Consider the following 21246-nt stretch of genomic DNA (forward strand, 5'->3'; position numbering starts at 1 on the left):
AACCTAACAGTACGTGCACTATACAACTAACAATGGCATGCGTTCTTGGGGGTCAATGTCTCATGTATATGAGTCATGGTTTTCATTCATTGCTTGCATAAATTATGAACTTTGTGTATTTCTATGGATTACAATAACAGCCAATAAATGTATAAGAAACCGAGTTCTTACCATCTGCATGAGCTCAGCATTAACTACGACCTTCTATTAGCCTGTTGTCAATTCAGTGTAATCACACTCCCAACAGTCAAATGTAATCTCCAAAGGTATTACATGATCTCAACTAGGCCATTCATTGCCACCTGTCAATTTAGGGGAAGTCCAGAGTGTCATGAAGAGAGATTTGATTGGTTAAAAAATAAACGAAAACACTATGAAGACCTAAAACAAATTTGAAAATAAACCAGGATTAAATATTGTTTTAATTTAATTGACCACAAAGGATATCCATCTGATTAATTAAAACAATACAGTTATTTTCATCGCAAAGACTTGCTGACGTACGTGTCTTCCCAGACAAAAAAATAGTTCTTGTATTTGTATCCCGGATAAAGTATATTATTATGGAATCTCTCTCTCTCTCTCTCTCTCTCTCTCTCTCATACACTGTTTTTCGTCTGAACTTCCCACTTCGAAAAACTGAAGTGCTTATAAATCAACCATATTATTATTATTATTATTATTATTATTATTATTAATTATTATTATTATTATTATTATTATAGATTTCCCCAACAGTGTGCAGAATGTTCCATAAGTAAACACGTTGCTGCCTTTACCTTAATTGCATGCGTGCTTTGCATTTCAGTTTCAAGTCCTTCATATGTCATTGTAGCTATGTGCTTGCCTTTAATGTTGTATATATGCATGTAGTTATTGACTGCATAAACGCAATGTTGTATATATGCACGTAGCTACTGACTGCATACACGTAATGTTGTATATATGCATGTAGCTATTGACTGCATAAACGTTATGTTGTATATATGCATGTAGCCTGCATACATTTGTCGTTACTATTACGACTACTACTACTTCTACTATTATTATTATTATTGTTGTTGTTGTTATTATTATTATTTAAAGCTTTTTAAATGCCCGTGTCCAGATCTATTCAAAAATATGTAGGAGAGTGAGAAGATAAGAAGAAGTATCAATAGGAGTAATACACACATAATGATGCTGTCATGGTTTTCATTGCGATTATTTTTTATTCAATACAGGCTGAAAACAATCAAATTATCATAGTTCCATCTTATAAAATAAATATGTATACTGTAAAACATAGTATCAAGTACCCGATGGGATCGACAATATCTCATTTCAACCATATAACATTTCTTATCCAGATTTTGACGATTCATTATTACGATGTGTTCCGGCATCGTATTACATCCGGGAAAAATATTTATAGAGTATTTCTATCGTTATACATTCGTGTCAAGTGCGGAATTGCAAGATGTCAGCTTCCATGTCGAACCTGACATTTTCATAAGCGTGCCATTGAAATAAAGGCTTTTGTTGATTCTACATTTACCGTTTTCATTTTATAAATATTGCAGTATATGTGAGTATAAAACTTGAAATATACAACTGTATTATGTATCTGTTCGCATGGCCACCGGGTACCAACTTTCGGAAAGTGTGTAGACGACCGCTGTGTGCATGAAGTGGAGGGGGAAAAAACGACTATTCCGTATTCGCATGTCTACCCATCAATTAGACTAACAAGTAGATCTCCGCTTTTTTGCAGCTGACATTTCTGGTAGCAATGTCAGAAGAAAAAAAAAAATTTTTTTTATACAAAAAGCGGAGACCTATTTGTTGGTCTACCGGTCACTGTATTAGGGACGAGCCCAAAATATTCCGAATAATGTAAACTCAGATATTTTACATAACATATACCTATCAATATCAGTACCGGTTTTAGCGGCCGTTTTATCGGACTTCAAAACCATATAAAAGGAAAATGTTCTGTTTATAATATGTGCATACCCTCCTGTTTGTTTGTACCCTCCTAAGGTGTAAAAATCTAAAGAATTAAGGATATAAAAAGTGTGTAAAACTAAGTCATTGTTTATGTATATAGCCTAGACCAGCAAGTTGTTCTCCACCTTTTTTTTTTTTGTTTGACTGGCGGCCAGTCAAACAAAAAAAAAAAAGGTGGAGAACAACTTGCTGGTCTAGTATATAGCCTTGCTGCTTTCGTTTTTAAAATCAGTACTTATAATGACTTCTCAAAAACTACTGAACAGAATTTGACTAAATTTGACAGAAAGCATCCCTGCATGCAGTCCTTTCATTTTATCACAAATGATGATGATTTGTGATTCAGTATGGGTATTGTTACTAAAAACAGACATTTCTTTGAGGTACTTCTCAAAAGCTAGTCAGCAGAAGATGGCCAAATTTCACAGAAACCCTCAAATTCTTCAAAGAAGGCATTGATTGTAAGAAAAAAGAAGTGAAAGCCTGTATGAAGACAAAACTATTGCACAGGTAGATAAATTGCATGTAATTGTTCAAAGTGTGTATTAATAAGGTCAAAGTCAAGTCTTCTCATGTAAAAATTAACAAACTGTAATCAGTATGAATAACTGAAACTAAACCATGGCATTATTCTTCCCATGCTTCATTAATTAACTTCCATCATTTATGATCATAATTAATAATTGAAATTCAGCAAGATTGTATCACTTTTTACTCATCCTAAAATTAAATGTTATAATAGACATAGTAATGAACCTCAACATTTGTATTTTTCAGAAATACCCTAAAAACATGTCACTACAAGTCTTGAGTAAAGTCTATACCCTTCGCCTCAACCAACACCTAAGCAATAATCCCCAGCTACTTGGAAGGGCCTACCTTGTTGTCATCAAAACCTATCAGAGAGGTCTAAGCCAAAGAGCAAAGGAGGCTAAAACTCGTGCCCTGCTTGATAAAATTATCCGAGTTGACCATGCTGGAGAATTTGGGGCTCGGAGGATATATGAGGGTCAGCTTGCAGTACTTGGAAGAACAGCCTCCGGTCCAGTTATTAGGGTTTGTGTAAAAGGGCAAAGTTTTACAGGATGAATCATTCCTCTGATGTAGATTAACCTTTATTATCCACTTCCCAACTGAGTTTTGAGTGGATAAAAGCATGTCACTTAAAGAATCATTGATTGGTAATATGTAGACTTGTTAATATTTGTTTATTGATGTGACTTGACCATTTCAGAGGTATATTCAGTATGCCACCCATGTCAATGATTCTGTTACCACTAAACTCATCAAACTTTATATGTACATATACATGGACATCAGTGTCTAGGATTATAATCATTTATTCAAAATATGTGACTATGATCTATATTTCATGTTTAAATGATTTTTAGTAAATCTCAACAATGTAGACAGGAACTGCTTTACTATGATTGGTATTGGAATCTGCACATATAAAAATACACATACACACATGCATGCGCACTACTGCAGTCACACTCTATCTCAACTGTTCCTTCTTCCTAGGTCCTTTTTGGTAGTTTTGGAATGGGTTAAATGTTGGCTAATTTTGTACATGTTTATTATTTCTGCATTCTTGGTTAAGATTTTGCATTTACTTCTGGCTCCCTGAGTACATATCTGCAATCATGAAACTTAGAGAACTTGGAGACGGGATGCATCTTGACAAATATTGTACACATATCATGGGTTTTCAGATTGCTCACTCCATATGTTGTGTGTGGATAAGGGGCACGGGATTAGGTGTCTACTACAGATGGTAGGTGTCCAATAAGATTAGTGGAAATCCATTCAGTCAAGTGGAACTCAATCATTGCAACCATTGTGGACTTTATGGTATCCATTGCTGATTTTATTGCATTCACCCCACAAGTTGGTTGGCACTCTAAAGAAACAGAGAAACTCCAAAACTGTAAAATCAACCATAGTAGCTGTCAGTTTCATTCCTTTACCTTTACAGTAGTAACATTGCCTTGGTATTTATTAGTGGCCTAGCTAGATGAATGAATGTGTGTATGCTGTTTCATCACATGACTGCTATCTTTGGTCATGTGACTGCTGTCTCTCTTCATATGTCCATGTCGTGTGATCATGCTGGCAAAAACTTCCTGATTGAGTTTTCTTTTTAGTAATAAATAATCATTTGTCGCAACACATTTACGTCATAAAACATGAATTAGTTGAAGTTAAAGAGTCCCACAAACAGGACATTTTGCACTGATTGACATAGCTACATGGACAGATTAAATATCAGTGATCTGAGAAAATAAACCTTCATTATGTATCAGTGTTGGATACATAAAAGTCAGAATTTTGCACAAAAGATTTTCCTTGCCTACACCATTACATATAAAGGCTTCTGTAGTCTTTCTGTGGTCTTCCAGAACAAATCTTTCAAATCAGGTTTTACAGTAATAATAATAATAATAATGATAATAATAATCAGTATAGCACATTGGTTGAGCTGATATATTAGTACCTCTGTCCCCAATAATGACCATTAATAACAATAATAATAATAATAATAATATCTACAAAGGGAAAGGGTAATGGTAATAATAATACAGCATTCATCATTATAACACAATACATATATATATTACCACCACAAAATGTACCTGCCTTATAATAGGGATCTTGTTATGATTAAGGATCATATAATGAAGTGCCATAGCAATAATAAAAATAATAGTAACAAACAAATAAATAATTCTTTCATACATTTATTTGTTTTTCTTAAGGAGATGCATGAGCAAGAAAAGGAACATTTAGATGCCTTTGAAGAGTTAATGAAGAAACAACGTGTGAGGCCCACCGCCTTACTCCCATTCTGGAATATTGCTGGATTTGTCCTGGGTAATGGAATATTACGTTTTAAAAGCATAATATTAAAGCTGAATCCAATTATTTTTGAAAAGTTAGAAAATGCTAAATATTTTCATGACATTACATTCTTTTAGATTTTATTAAATCTGTACTAGCTTGCATTATATTCTATACATAAAAAATAGTTTCAGTTTCCATGCTTAATCAAATCTTGTGCTTTTAAATGTTTGTTATGTTAAGTGTCTCCTTCTTCACTATGATAGAATAATTGACTTGAATGCCAGTTAAAAATAATTTGTTTTTTAATATTAAGAATTACATGTATACTAAGTTTAAGTGTATGAAATAAAGAAATATAAAATTGTAAAAGACAACCAATTCCAACAGTGTGGTCCATATTATTTTCATTCTGCACTATTAAACACGAGGGTAGACATATAATTCTGCACTATTAAAAATGAGGGCAGGCATATAATGTGTCATTCACATTACATGTTGGGCCCCAAGTGGCCGAGTGGTCTAAAGCACTCTCCATTATGGATCACTGCCATCTCACCTCTGTCTGCGTGGGTTCGAGTCTAGGATTCAGCCAATGTGGGTATGTGAGAAAGCTTGGCAGTAGCTTCTCATGGGTCAGTGGTTTTTCCTGGGGTTTTTCCGGGTTCTTCCTCCACCATTAATACTGGCTGCCATGCATAGCCTATCATGTGCTGAAAAATGGCATTAAACCCCACAACAACAACAACAGCATTACATGTCAGCTGTACTCAGACCTATATTGGTATTTGATGTGCACTTAAAAATGCATTTAGTAACTGATTACATAAGAGCAGTAATACATAATTTACTGCATGCGAACATGTGCTGGGGCCCTGGATGGTCTAAGATGTCTGCTGTTACAGATCACTGACCTCTCATCTCTGTCAGCATGAGTTCAAGTCTTGGGCTTGGCCAGTGTTGGTGTGTGAGAAGGCTTGCCAATAGATTCCCATGGGTTCTTCCTATACTGGCTGCAAATTGCATTCAGCACATACCAACAACAACAAACTCAGGCATTATTTTATGACTATGTAAAAATCTGAATTTTATTTTATTTCATTTTTGTCTTTGTTTTTTTTTGTGTGTGTGTGTGTGTGCATAATGTAATCACTGCTTTCTATATCTTTATATCTTAACCATGTTTTATGCTCAGGTTTATCAACCATACTGTGTAACACTATGAGAGCAATTTTAATTGAGAAACCTTAGGTCAATAGCATTCCATGGCATTTATACTTAAATGTATTATCACATCCCTTGGCATTTGGACGTAAATGTATTATCACATTCCTTGGCATTTATACTTAAATGTATTATCACATTCCTTGGCAATTGTACTTAAATGTGTTATCACATTTCTTGGCATTTGCACTTAAATGTATTATCACATCTCTTGGCATTTGCACTTAAATGTATTATTACATTCTGTGAGGTTCTATGTGACTCCCTGTTATGCGTTGGGGTGGGGTGCTCCCAATATTTATTTGAATTACTGTGGAATTCCCACGGTGGCTCATTTTGTAGGAAGTGAAATTAGTGATAGAGAGAGGTAAAGCTCCAAGCCCCCAGTCAGCAATACCGACAGTTAAATTAAGAACACAAAGGTGAAATCCAAAAGAATAACAATTTAATACATAATACAAATTAAACGATATTAAGTTCTCAACCAATCTGCTTCCTTTTGACCATGTGACAACCTATTTCATCACGTGATTTTAGTGTGAGATGGCTTTCCCCTGTACTTGATTTCTACTCATCTGAGTTTACTACGCCAATTGCTTTCCTCCTTCCGGCGTTCTCCAATTCTTCCTGTCCACCTCCCCTTTTGTCTTCCTTTCTCCTCCTCCTTTTCTTTCTCTCCTTCCTTCAACGAGGCTTGTTCCCCACCTAATTCTATTCTCTATTTCTCCTTCCGGCGTTCTCCACCTATTTCTATCCTGTCTCTCTGAGACTCGGGACTTCACTACTGTCCCCAAAAGCTTCCTTTACGAAGCTTTCTGTCCTTAGAATGTACTAAGAGTTTTCCTGCCAAATCATGAGTGGCTTCCTCGGAGTGAGTATATTCTGCTTTACCAGTACGACAGCTTACGAATCACTAATTCGTTATTAGTTCAAATGACTGTTAAGTTCTGATTCGAATTGATGTCCCCGCCCTTCCTCAGTTCTGATTGGATATCAATTCTACCCCCATTTGGTCCAGATTAACAGACGTGCCTCAGGCCATCTATTAAGTGGAGAGATTTACAATAGCATCGAGGGTCCTTTGTTCTTAGAACAAAGCTTTTAACATCCATATGCTAGTGTTAACACCTAACGAAGGGTTCTTGAACAAACAAATTCGCTATAACAGTGTAGGGTCGACATACTCATTGCTCTAATCCATTCCTTTGTTCCTGACTTACGTAATCACGGGCAGGCAAACGTGACACATTCCTTGGCATTTGTACTTAAATGTATTGTCACATTCCTTTCACGCTTAAATATATAGTGGTTCCTTTTGTTATACGTAATATGTGATACTAATCCAGTATTAAGACAATACTGTTGTATATTTCAGGAGCAGGATCAGCCCTGCTTGGAAAGGAAGGAGCCATGGCTTGCACGGTAGCAGTGGAGTCCGTGATTGGAGAACACTATAACAGGTAGGGCCCAAATTTAAACTTGAATTTAAACTTGGAACCTCGATGTTACAGCAGGTTAATGAATTGCTTTGTACTTTTTAAGGCCTTGATTTGTATTTCCAAATTATGCATGGTTAAGGATGTTAGATGGAAATTGACAGAATATTTACATCATTTAATTTTTGTTATATATTGAATAGTGGTCATGGGTTGAATAATGAACAGTGCAAAAGAAAATGATTGAAATAAAAACAGGTCACTGGTCTTATTTCACCAGTTTGAAGCCCTGAAGTGACAAAGTGTATATCTTTTATAACTGATTTTGAATATTCTTATGTCACTTGTTTAGGCTCGAATAAACAGTAACACAAGAAAGAGTATAAACAACAAGCTTTTAAAAATACAATAATTTTTTTCTGTAACAATGAAAAAAATATGAACTTAAGGTTTTATAGAATCAAATCCAAAAATAATCAGAGAATAAAATTTTAGTAGTCCTAATAGCAAAATGTTCTCCTGATTTCACGTTCAAATCTCGATGAAGAATCCAAGATGGAAAACAATGACATATGCTGCAATCTGCAGTGTTGAAGTCTACAGTTCCTTGTAGAAATAAGAATTATCACTTCAGTTTCTGATACCTAAATACATATTTTTAAAAACTGTTCTTGTTCCACAGTATTACATGAGCACACATATTTTCCAGAAAAATAATGGAATTAATCCTTTTGAATCCAAGTAATTTGAAATAACTCCAAACAGTACAACATACAATGAACAGTTTAATGACCCAACTTCTGCTGAAATTAATTCTCCAAAGCATGGATTATAAGGTCTTTCTAAAACTTAAACAAGGGTCACATGATCATCTTCTGGAAGTTTATAGAAGCAAGTACTTGTTACAGCTCATGTTTACCCAGTGTGACCCTGACGAAAACCAATCATTTTTACTCTAAGAAATAAAAAATTAAAAGAGTTGTTTATATCTTAAAGACAAGGTCCCATCATGACCTTGGAAACAACCAATCATTTTAAAATAAAATAGAACTTGTTTACGAAGGTTGCTACAAATTCTGAAACAAGGTCAGGATTTAGATCAACACCTGGTGTTTATTAACTACCAGTCAAGGTCAAAGGTCAAACTATTTTCTAAGAAAAGTATCATCTCTAGTGAATAAATTTACATTACAATATCATGTAATGAAAAATATTTTTTTTTAAAAACTGACAAACAATTAAATTGAAATAAATATATGTTAAATCAGATATACATAACAATATATATGTAATTGGTCCTTAGTGAAAATGGTGCAGATCTGATGGTTAATATGGCCACCTGCATGGCCATCTTGAAAATCTTATCACTATGCCTCCTGAATGGATGGCTATATCAGCATTATGTTAAGTGGTCACAAATGAAAATGTGGCTGATCTTTTTTCCAGTATGGCTAAATGTTATAGTTACTTCTCTGGAACCAAATGTAATATTCACTACAAGACTTGTTATAGGGGCCCCGAGTGGCCAAGTGGTCTAAAGCGCTCTCCGTTACGGATCACTGCCATCTCACCTCTGTCTGCTTAGGTTTGAGTCTTGGATTCGGCCAATGTGGGTATGTGAGAAAGCTTTCCAGTAGCTTCTCGAGGGTCGGTGGTTCTTTCCGGTGTTTTCCCGGGTTCTTCCTCCACCATTAATACTGGTCGCCATGTATAGCCTATCGTGTGCTGAAAAATGGCATTAAACCCTACAACAACAACAACTTGTTATAATGTCTAGCTGGTCCTAAATCAAAATTGTGCCGATCTGATCTCCAATCTTTTATTGCTAGTCCTTCTGAATAAAAAGTAAAGTTGCCATGAGGTTTTTAAGACTTCTTATGCTGTATATAGTTCATCCAGTATGAGAATTATGTCAGTTTCATGTCCAACATGGCCATCTTGAAAATATTGTTATCACCACTCCTCCTGAATGGATGGTCATATCAACTTGGGGATTTTACTGAACAACTTCTTCTTCTGTCTAGTTGGTACTAATGGTGCCTTTCAGGCATTCAGTATGCCTGCCTTGTAAATCTTCTTGTTACTGTTTCTCCAGAATGAATGGTCATATCAGCATGGGGTTTTCACGGAAAGACTTCTTATAAAGTCAAGCTTGTTTGCAATGAAAATAGTGCCAATTCCATTTCTGTTATGACTGTCACCATGGCCATCTTGAAAATCTTGTTACCATTACTTTTCATGGTTGGCATATCATGCTGACATTGAACTTTCACCAAAAGACTTCTTATGATGTATTGTTGTACTAAACAGAAATTGTGCCAGTCTGATATTGAATATGTCACTATGACATCCATCTTGAAACTCTTGTTTTCATTGTTTCTCCAAAACCAAAAGTCACATTTGCATGGTTTTTCACCAGCAATGTCTTGTTGCTCCTAAACAAAAATGGTACCAAGTTGACATCCAATAAGTCCAGTTACTTTTAAATCTTGCTAGATCTTGTTAAAATCTTGTTAACCCTGAAGAATATCAAAGATTGTTTCAACACCCACATTTAAAGGAAGAAATGGTCTTATCTTAAATTCCTGGAAATTCTTTTTTGCCAGTTCATACATGGGAGTCTTGTTTGTATTTTGTGAATAATTTACTTTAATATCTTTGATGAAATCAAACAGAATATGTTACAGCACCTGCAGTATACTTGTTTCCATCCAGTGATTTTATGTGATTGTCTTTTGATGATTTTTGATTATGCAAAGAGCTCAGTTTTCACTAAATATCTTGTTTTATTCCTCCATTGATTTATTTTAAAAATTTTTTTCGCAAGAAACTTTCTTTTGACATCACTGAATAAAAATCAACCATAATATCTTTTAATTTATTATAAATGAGTCTTATTTTTTCTTAGTCAGATTTAAGAATATCATAAGGTTGAGGAATTCCTCAACACTTTTCCAAGGACCAAAAAGACTCCAGGTGTAAAATTTATAAATAGGGAATCAGTTATCTTTTTTTGCTATCTCTATATCAGGCAAAAATTCATGTATTCTGAAATATATAATTTGCAAGATCATCATGAGTAATGGCTTGAGAAGACATTTTTGAGAACTTTAGTATCCAAGTTTTTAGTTACCTCCACCACATCACAATAACATTAGAGTCTAAGTGATTACCTGATAAAGTTAAACGTTGACTTGGAATATTGTGTGAAAACCAGGGCAGCCATTAGACAATCCATATCAAGTGATTTTATGTTAACAGGTGAGAAGGAGCCATCTTTTAAAGATGTGTGTTTGTGCTCTTCTTGAGGTATAAAAGGAGGATAACTGACCTGTAGCAGCAGGGGGGGCGAATCCGACATTTTGTCCAATCGTCATTTGGCTTAATTAATATTTCTGCACTCAGCGGATCCGGTGTAGTCAGCGCCTGTTAAAAAAAAAACGACGTCGGTCCATCCTACACGACGGTGACGTCATTTGGTTCTGCGCGCTGATCCCAGCGTCGTCGACTGAGCATGACTAAAAAAGTTTCGAAAACCATTAAAGTCCATGTCACCGCCGCACCATGTCTGCCAAATATTTCGTAGTGTGTGTGTATCAACGCCGTTGAATACAGCAAGAATATTACAGTTATCTCTGATTACTTTTGGAATCTGAGTGTATCGTTGAGTGACATATATCACGTCGGTGTTTTTATGCCTGCCTCTGGAAAATATCCTAGCTGGGTTTTTTTGATTGTCTAACATAACATCATCGTACACGACTAGATTGTTAACGTCGCCATCAATATCATCAATACCCGGTGCATCATTGATATCTGTAATAAACTCAATAACATTTTTTTCAGCGATCGCTGATCCATTCTCGTTAAAATCTTTCAACACCTCGTAGCATCGTTGATCATCCACGCTAGGGGCGATTAAATACAACTTATCCCACTTCATCCATCTCATTATTAAATTGAGTAACAATTGCGTCTTGCCGGATCCAGATGGTCCGATGATAATCATCCGGATCGAGTTTGGTAACGCTGCAACATGCTTAACTGGTTCTCTTGTTTTAGTCGCCGAAAAATCAATTATATTCATATCTCTATACATAAATTATGGATCTATATTGTGTGAAGTGTAGAGTGCGTACTGGCACAAATGATATGACAACCGTTACAACAAGAAATAACAGATCGGCGCTTACTGGTAAGTGTGTACAATGCGGTACAAAGAAATTTAGATTTATTTCTGCTAGACCCGGAGACGTTTTAAAAAAAAGCGAGGAGGTGATATTGCAGCCAAGTTATCAAAACTGCCCGGTACTCCCTGGGCAAAGTATCCAGGAGAAAAGCACCTCCCAGGATATAGCTACTGTGGCCCCGGAACACGATTAGATATCAGACTCGATGATCAAAATCAGCCGCGACCCAGTGAGTATCCAATAAACGCTATCGACGAAGCATGTCGGATACATGATATAGCTTATCGTAGCGGTGATCTGCAACAGCGTCATATCACGGATGTAAAATTAATTCACGCGTTAAATGCTATTCCTGATAAATCATTCAAAGAAAAATTGGCTTCATGGTTGGTAAAATCGGCTATGAAAGGTAAATTAATGATTGGAAGCGGAGCTTCTCGTGCTGGTAATTGAAAACGCTAGCGTTTATAATAACAACATGGAATCCATCTATTATTCTCCGAGAGGATACTGGAAGGGGAAGGCCGCAATTGGTAAACTCGCAAGCGCTGCAAAGGTAACAAAGGCCGTTGCGGCTAATTGGTTATCCAAACAGGCTATATGGCAAATTTATCTACCACCGCCTAAACAAATCAACTTTTCGCGCTTTGATGTCAGCGTACCTAATGAAGTTCATCAGGCTGATATACTATTTCTGCCGCATGACAACGGTTACAAATACGCGCTAACCGTAGTTGATGTTGCGAGTCGATACAAACAAGTGGAACCGTTAAAAACAAAGTCAGCAACTGAAGTAGCCGATGCGTTTGAGCGGATTTACCGAAGGGGTCCTCTGCGCTGGCCAAATCTATTACAAGTTGATCCTGGTAGTGAATTTCGCGGCGCTGTTTTATCAACGCTGAAACATCATAGCGTCGCGATACGACGAGGTCATACTGCGCTACATCGTGATCAGGCAATTGTTGAACGATTCAATCGGACTCTTGCTGAACGGTTATTTGGGTATCAATACGCGAAGGAATTCATCCAAGAAAAACGATCTCGTGAATGGGTTAAAAGATTACCAGGCGTAATTGCAGCGTTAAATAACGAGATTACCCGAGCAATCAACATGAAGCCCAGCGACGCGATTAAAAAAAAGTATATACCCGGAAGATCAAAAATAGATAGCGTTTCCAAGCCGATTCTCGGCAGTGTCACTGTTAGATATTTATATGAACCAGGAGAACTTGAAGGCGGTAAAAAAAGAGCTACTGATCCTATTTGGAGTGTTACCACACATAACATATCAACGATAACACGATCAACTGGTAGACCACCGATCTATAGACTGGATTCAACTGCCTCACAGCGGGGGTTTACTCGCGAGCAACTACAAGTGATACCTGACGATACTCAATTGCCCCCGCGTGGTCTTAACTAGCGCCGTTGCGTCTATTGCACTCAAGACAAGTTAACCTCACATTAGCACGGATATGACCGAGACTGTTATCGATCCTGTCCACGGTAAATTGGCGAGCGTCTTTATCCGAATAACGCCAGCGCATTACACAATTGCAACTCGCGCAGTGATTATTCTGTTGTTGTCGTAACGCAATTATTAATTCGGCATCAATATCAAAACGCCGCTGTTTTTTTTTATCCTGTTGGCGGTAACCCGAGAGTTTTCTATCAATGACGCTTGCATCGATGATGTCATCGTTGTCACTGGCTTCGTCAATAACAATTCTTCGAAGCTGATTTATCTTCCGTACTCTGGACACTGCAAGATAGACTAGATTTGACCATTCGATGCGATTATCAACCATCCAAACAATTGTATCCGTGATAGTCAATCCCTGCGAGGAATGTATTGTCGTTGCGTATCCTAGCGTCCACGGGGATTTATCAGCACGTAGCGCGCCCTCGACGACGCTGATATCAACGAGCACAATATCATTCAGCACGAGAATTTGTTTTTTTGTCCCTGACGCTGTTGGGCCCGGGATTTCAACTTCAATGTTTTGCCGCCGTGTATCCGCGGGTCTATAACATAACGGCACTGGGCGCGTTGGAAACTTTTCCTTATGCAACGCAAACAACTTCCGCTGAAGTGTGTCTCTGACTATCTTTCTACTCGCTACAATCAAATCGTTTGGTCTCCATGTTTCCCAGAATTCATTTAACGGCGTTTCCGGAATCACCTCGCGGATTATTTCACATTGAACTCTATCCGGCTGTAATCTGATTAATTTTTTAACCTCGCGCAGTTGTTCATCAAGTGCTCGGTAATCAGTATCGGTTTCTTCATAATAGTCCACAAAACCCTTTAACCAATCATGTGGACCCTCGCCGACAAATGGTGGTGGTTGGCCATGGTCGCCACACATGATTACCGCTGTATTCGCGCGCAGCAACCACTCAAGAAACATTTGTAAAACATCTAACGAAACAGTACATATCTCATCCCAGATGATAACCTCAGGAATAAATTTTTCCCCCATTCGATCAGGAGTCCACTCACCGCCGCTGTATCGAAAAAAGCTGTGATAAGTAACGGCGTCAACATTTCGTTGTTTTATCTCTCGCGCTAGTCTATGGGTCGGTGTAAGCACGATTATACTTGCCCGCGTTTGAAATAATTCAATTGCCCGAGTCGTCTTTCCTGACCCGCCACAGCCGCTTAAATAAACTGTTTTGTATCTACAAATTGGATCAGAACACGGTGGTGCATTAGACCATTCTGATAAATTATCACCGCGTAAGTAATTGTTTTCAACGGTGACATTTGCTGACGGGGAATAATCGCGTCGTATTTCATTTTTAATTCTCCATATACCCCAACTCTCGTCCGGACTAGTAAACTCGGCTAAGTTTCCCTTGTACTTTACGTCTATATAAAATGAATCAACGGCTACTCTAACCGCGGTGTCGGGAAATCTATTTATCATCGAGAATAAATTGATAGCGGCGTAACCCAGCATAGACGCCCTCAAATGTGGATACGCGGGGCTGTCTCCATCGGCGTAAGTAACAACTGTACCCAACTTTGTTCCATTGGACAAGAAAGCTGTTTTGCAGTTCACGTATCTATTTTTTGCCACTGCGTCCTTGATTACGAAATCATATTCTGCGTCATCTATAATCAGCCGTGAGCAATATCGTTTGTAGTCGCAGTTTTTTCCACCTTGTGTGAACTTACCAATTATTCTTCTACCGAGATCTTTTGCCTCGCGGTTTCGTTGGTTGAATATCTTTTTGGACCATTCGATGATATATTCCTCGTTGGCATCAATGTGTTTTCTGGACTCGTCAATTATGCTATCTAGACGCTCTGGTTCTGGTAACCAGACTTCAGTCTGCGCCCGGTATGATATAATCGCGTCGCTGACAATCAACGATACAAGCATGCTACAATCAATCATATACCGTAACAGCGCTATTGGCAGCCACTTCTTTTCAGCCATGTGTCTACCGATCCAAATATAACAACAGCGATGAAGTCCTGCTGCGAATTCAAATGATACTATGCGAGCGAATCCGGTTAAATCAAAATCAGGCAGTGGTCCATTAATAGCAACACGAGTCATTTCATGTCTGGGGTGTCCAAATCGTTTAAAGTACTCAGCGGCGGATCCATACCCGAGAAAACTTGCTGGATAACAGGCAACCATATCAACGGAAATCATAGCGTCGCGGTTGTATTCAGTGTTCCATAGTCCACCGTGATAGTATTCCAAACAACTGGATTGTACATCCGGTAGAAATTCCTTGCGCGTTGGTCTCCACGCATTTTTCCTTGCTGCAACATGAGCCGCAACCGATGGAATCGTAAAACAATTTGTTAGCAGTTGTTCATCATGCTCTTCAAATTCCATGGCGGTTTTTTTCATTTTGTTGTGAAACGCTTCAGTGCGATATAATTCACCGTTTGGTCTTACAAACTGATCAAAGGTATCCATGTCGTTTTCAGTGCTGCGAAGTAACCACACTGATACAGGGTCGTTTTTACACAAGCAGGCAATAGCATCAAATAGTTTCCTCTCCGCGAGAAAACCATCCTCTCCCAGGAATTCCCCCGGGATATACTTTACTGTTCTATCCCGTGGAAATATTGTGACCGCGGGCGTCCACGCGTGTTCGTTATGATCAATAATTTTGATTGGGGCTCCATTTGATTTATACTTTGATTCATATAATACTTCACCGGTTATTGTTATAACGGTTATTGGAAATCTCAGCGACGTTTCTAATCTCGCTATGTCGCTGATGGTTGCTCCTCGCTCGCGCACTGTCTCCTCCCATTGGTTTATTTTGCTACGTCGTAAATCAGTCAATTTGTTTCCTCGACACGCATTTGTAAAATGCTCTATTACTCGTTCTGCTACACAATTTATCCCCGTTGACTGTTTCATCGGCGCTAGTTTTCCGATATCAGGTTTCTTATTTAACGGGTATATTCCATAGACAACTGCTGTTTCAGGATACGCTCGTTCATAGTATGGTCTGTCAACTCCGGTTAACAGCCCTGGCTTGGAGTCGCGGCTAACAATAACTGTTTTCTTGTCGCTGAGAACCGGTTCAAATTTATCACGTATGATCCAATTACCTGATTCCACCCGGACAATGAATTTTACTCTGAAGAAATACTTTTTACCGTCAAGTTGTGATATTATCGTTGCTGCGCGGTTGTCGTTCATGGTAGCATCAACAACGCCATCAATTCGAAATGTTGACCAACTATGAGATGCGCCATCACGCTTGAATTCATTGATACAGTCGCGTATTTTATTCAACAGGGTTCTATCGTTTATTAACGCTTTTGGTGCGTCCTTGAGGACTCTATCGAGATTGAACTTAATATTTTTCCAGGGCTTAATTGCTGCTAATCTCTCAAACTCTTCCATATAATTAAAACAAGTATTTAAATGAAAGAATATAGTATAATGAATCACTGCAAATGGTTGATGATTGGGTCGATAACCCCGTGCAATAAATCATGTAGAGGTGAATTCTGCGGGTATCATTTACAAAGCGTTCGTAATGGTTCTCTTGGCCCCCTACCGTGCTTGGTTTGTCACGTTGGTGTAAGAGGAAAATCGCAATTATGTATCAATTGTGGCGGAAAGCGATACAGAGAGTTAAAACGCTATTACGACAAGCGAATAAAAAACGCCGTCATTGACCCCACCGCAGACTTCGTCATCAAAACTCCTCAGGACTACATTGCAAGGTTTATAATTAAACCAAATAATGAATTAGACAAGTAGTATTATTATACAAATGAACCAAGAATTTCAGCCGCATCCTATGCTCGTTAATTACGAGGCATCTCGCGACGGTGTTGTTAGAAATTGTAGACTGAAGAAGCCGATTGGTACCGTAAATAATCAGGGGTATTTGATGTTTGGTGCCGGAAAGAAGAATTATTATGTTCATAGGGTGGTATTTGAAGTATTCAACGGATTAATCGAGGACGGTCTCGTTATTGATCACATTGATGGATGCCCTCAAAATAACAGACTGTGTAATTTAAGAGCTGTTACACCGAGTCAAAATGCCAAATTTGGAAAAACAGGGAAACACGCAAAAAAAGCAAGGGGTGTCAAATCGTTTGATACAGCAACTCACGAGGAAAAAATATTTCAGTCGATGAATGAGGCAGGAAAATATTTCGATATTTGTAGAGCCTCAATACAATTTGTTGCAGAAGGAATACAGAATTCAGCGATCTCAAAAAAGACGGGTCACAGAATTCGATTTTCGTATATAAATAAATCCTTGTCACCGTGACGAAGTCGCCATGACGAAATACTTCATACTAGATAACACACCTTGGGATTGATACGCGGGGTTCATTTTGTAAAATAATTTTTTTTTTTAATTTAAAAATAAGATGTTTTATAAGAATATGAATATCGAAGACATCAATAATATATTAACCGAGATTTTAAAATTAAAAAATCAAGGAATTGTATTATCTGATAAGCTTGATAACCAAAAAATATTGTCCGATTATGAAATTATTAACGAGCAATCAAAGAAAGGTCGATATACCTTGCCACGCGAGTATTCTTTTATAAAGCAATTACAATATACGATCAATGAAAACTTGTATGGCAATGACGTAAATGCATTTATTGGACTATTTACTGCCGTTGAGACAGTACGAAAAAAACTCGGACAGGCTTTTGAACGACGTCGAGAAATCTCTAATAAAATTAAAAACATTAGAAGGATTATAGACGAAAACTCCGTGGAGCCCCTGGGACATATCCCCGCCACACTCGGCGGGAAATTAGAAATTACGGAGCAATTGCAATAATGGTAGGCGAATCACTTACTACTCGGCTAGCCAGAGAGCGGCTAGTAGCGCTTAAAAAGTTCATACCGTTACGAGACAGGGTCCGAAAACAACTTCAAACGCGGCAACAACTACAAACTGATTTTGCTGTTGGAAGCGAACAGCTCTTTGCTCCGGTAACTAAAGCGACCAAAGATGTTACGGCGGCAACTGTGCCCGTCCTCGGTGCGCTTGAAAAGATAGCGGCTCAGACCGAGCAAACAAAAGAGTCTCTGGAAACACTCCCTGCGAAAATAGCGGTTGCTACAACACGGAGGCCGCCACCACTCGCTATAACGGACCCACAAGAACCTTATGTTACAATAGCCGATGAAGAAGAACTAGGCGCCACCGCAAGAGAACCAGAAGAAGAAATACCGGAAGAAATACCGGAAGAAATAGAGAAAGAGGGGAATATACCCCGTAATGTGCTTAAAAAGAGCACAATAGATAAAATTAGAAATCTCGGCTACGAAGAATTAGTTGATTTTACTGTTACAAATTTTGCTAAGGGCGCACGAGATGAGCATATCAATAGCGGCTACAAGAAAAATATAAGGTCGTTAAAGGACTGGACAAGAATAGTGTATTTGGCAAATAAATATAAAAATGAATTACCACCGCGTGATAATAATTATATAATATTCCACAATAAAGTAAAAAGTGAAAGACCAAAGCACGGAAAAGGATACTCTGTTGGTAAAGACGTTACTTGTCCTGGTAGTGTTCTCAGTGATATATCACGGCTAGAAATACTAATCGGAGGAAAACGAGCCGGAAATAACTCTCCGGAAATAATCAATGAGGCCGCTGATATTTGCAGGCGGTTATTTGCCGGTGGTATCATGGACATAAATGTATATCGAACGCTCATAGACGAACTCGTGGACCACGGTCATTACAGCGATTGACCAGTCACTGGTGATCAATCACTGGTGATCAATCACTAATTGGAAAACACTGGTGTTTTTTATAATAAAGATGATTATACACTACAACCATGATAGACCAGTCAGCGTCTACGTGGTAAACTCACGATTGCCCGTATACCGCGCGTGGTACGGAGACGGTCTCGGTAGCACCATTGCGGGGTTATTTACAAGAATGGCTCCAAAAGTAGCGCCGTTAGCCAAACAATTAGGAATGAAGGCTATTGATGTTATTCGTGATAAGGGTATTAGTGCTATTGGAGATGTTGCCGGAAGGGTGGTTTCTGCAGCACGAGATAAACTAATGTCGTTGGTAAAATCCAAGGGATTTTCACGAAAAAGAAAACAGAAACCACCGGTGATGCCATCAACGACAGTGATGCCTGCAAATGTCAGTAAAGTAATAAATAACGCCGTGGAGGAAAAACTAGCGTCGTTGGTAAACAATAATCAAGATGACATCGCAAACATAATAGCGGGAAGTGGTTTAAAACCACGACAAAATGCGAAGAATTTAAAACGACGACGATGATTTAGATGCATCAGCGTATTATTAAATAAAATGTTTAAACGAACAGCTGATCCGGCGTTTGATATGGACGCACCAGTGCACAAGGATGATTCTGTCCGTAATTATCAATTTTATTCCTATCATGCAGTACAACCCAACATACGATCGCGAATTGAACTTCAAGTCCATGATACCAGTAAATACTTTTTGCCGTGTGAAGCGTTTATTGAAATCGAAGGAGAACTTGTAACAGAGGCCGATACTCCTGCTGTACCAGCACCGTATCCAGATGATACCAAAGTTGGCTTAGTCAATAACGGCGTAATGGCGCTATTTGAGAGCGCAAAATATCTCATTGATGGAAGAGAGATCGAGTCTATAGAACGCGATGTTGATGTGGCTACAACAATAATCGGGTTAGCAAGATATTCCAACGATTATACAAGATCAGCGGGTCCATCTATGATGTTTGCAAAGGATACTAGAAACACTGCTGGAAACTCGCAATTTGTGGTAAGACGACCAAGAAATAGTGCTGATAACGCTAACGCTGATGTTGAGAATATGATTATAAACAGCGATCCTAATTTTAACATCGGAGCTGCAACACGCATATCATTGTTAACAGGGCCGCGTAGATCTTTCTCATGCGCGATTCCACTGCATCATATATTTGGATTTTGTAGGAACGTGCGAAAAGTTATCTACGGAGCAAAGCATACCGTGGTACTTGTGCGAAAAGGTGATGATAGAAATGCAATTTGGAGAATTCCAGCGGATCTTGCGAATCCAAATAATGACTCTGGTAAAGTCGTTTTAACTAAAATATTATTGTGGATGCCAGTAATGACTCCATCCATTACCACAGAGGCACGATTGCTATCCTTTATGGAGCAGGGAGGAAAATCATTACTAAGTTGGCTAACAACAACAACAGATACTAAGCAATCAAATATCAATGGTATATTCACATGGAACCTGGCATCACAACAAGGCATTTCGGCTCCGCGTCATATATTTGTTGCGTTGCAGGATATGACGAGAGTTGATAATCAACTATCCAGCCATATGATATTTGATCGATTAGGCGTTACTGACGTCTCGCTGAGAATAAACGGCCAGCAGGAACCATCTGAGGATATACAACTTAATTACGGTCAAAACCATATTGCACGCGTGTACCATCGGTTGCTGTCGTATATGAGTCGTGATCAAAACGTCGACACTGGTTTGCAAATATCACAACATGATTTCAAAGAACTATATCCGATCTATTACTTTTCGCTGGAACATCTTGATTTAACAAGACAATCCGTCGTTGATATACACTTCCGAGCTAATGTAACTCGCGGCGTTATTACCAATTATAGAGCGGTTGCTGTCATTCTCAGCGATAAATCAATGCTGCTAGAAGGCGTTGGTGGACGAATGAGAATCGTTGATGCGCCAGTGGAAAACATGTAATTGAAAACATAAACGCGTTTACAATAAAAATGTCGTATAATGTTGTCGATGTAGAGTTGACCGATGGTCAAGTCAAGAAATTACGATCAAAGTCCGCTAAACAATGTGGAACCACAATAACGTTAAAGCCGTCACAGATGGCAGGTGGTAATCATAAGATATCGTTGACGGCGCGTCAAATAAAACATTTCAATGATGCGATGAAGAATAAAAAGGGTGTTCAAATAGATTTTTCGGCCGCAGCGATTAAAAACATGGAAAAGACCGGCGGGATATTTCCGTTGTTAGCTGCGATTCCAGCGTTGATTGCCGCGGCGGCCCCAGCAGTGGCGAAGGCGGC

General features: G+C 38.3%; 2 protein-coding genes across 8 annotated transcripts in view; one reads left to right on the top strand and one right to left on the bottom strand.

Annotated features, from left to right (window-relative positions):
- Nucleotides 1–1038, bottom strand: part of LOC149802968 (uncharacterized) — a 76797-nt gene extending 75759 nt beyond the window's left edge. For all 3 annotated transcript variants that reach the window (XM_089952500.1, XM_089952503.1, XM_089952499.1), the window contains exon 1: nt 172–1038. The gene's annotated coding sequence lies outside the window, so the exon portion shown is untranslated. The remainder of the gene's footprint in view (nt 1–171) is intronic.
- Nucleotides 1–21246, top strand: part of LOC149802969 (NADPH-dependent 3-demethoxyubiquinone 3-hydroxylase, mitochondrial-like) — an 85106-nt gene that overhangs the window by 43007 nt on the left and 20853 nt on the right. For 2 of the 5 annotated variants that reach the window (XM_089952508.1, XM_089952509.1), the window contains exons 2-4: nt 2767–3045; nt 4749–4863; nt 7430–7514. In XM_089952508.1, coding sequence (XP_089808634.1) covers nt 2782–3045; nt 4749–4863; nt 7430–7514 — 464 coding nt within the window. In that variant the 5' untranslated portion in view covers nt 2767–2781. Of the gene's footprint in view, nt 1–1419; nt 1568–2372; nt 2500–2766; nt 3046–4748; nt 4864–7429; nt 7515–21246 lie in introns of those variants that run through there. The other 3 variants (XM_089952506.1, XR_016420118.1, XM_089952505.1) reach the window with 3 other exon arrangements.

The sequence above is a fragment of the Sinohyriopsis cumingii genome, chromosome 3 (assembly GCF_028554795.1).
Source record: "Sinohyriopsis cumingii isolate HCF-2022 chromosome 3, ASM2855479v2, whole genome shotgun sequence".
NCBI classification, from domain to species: Eukaryota; Metazoa; Mollusca; class Bivalvia; order Unionida; family Unionidae; genus Sinohyriopsis; species Sinohyriopsis cumingii.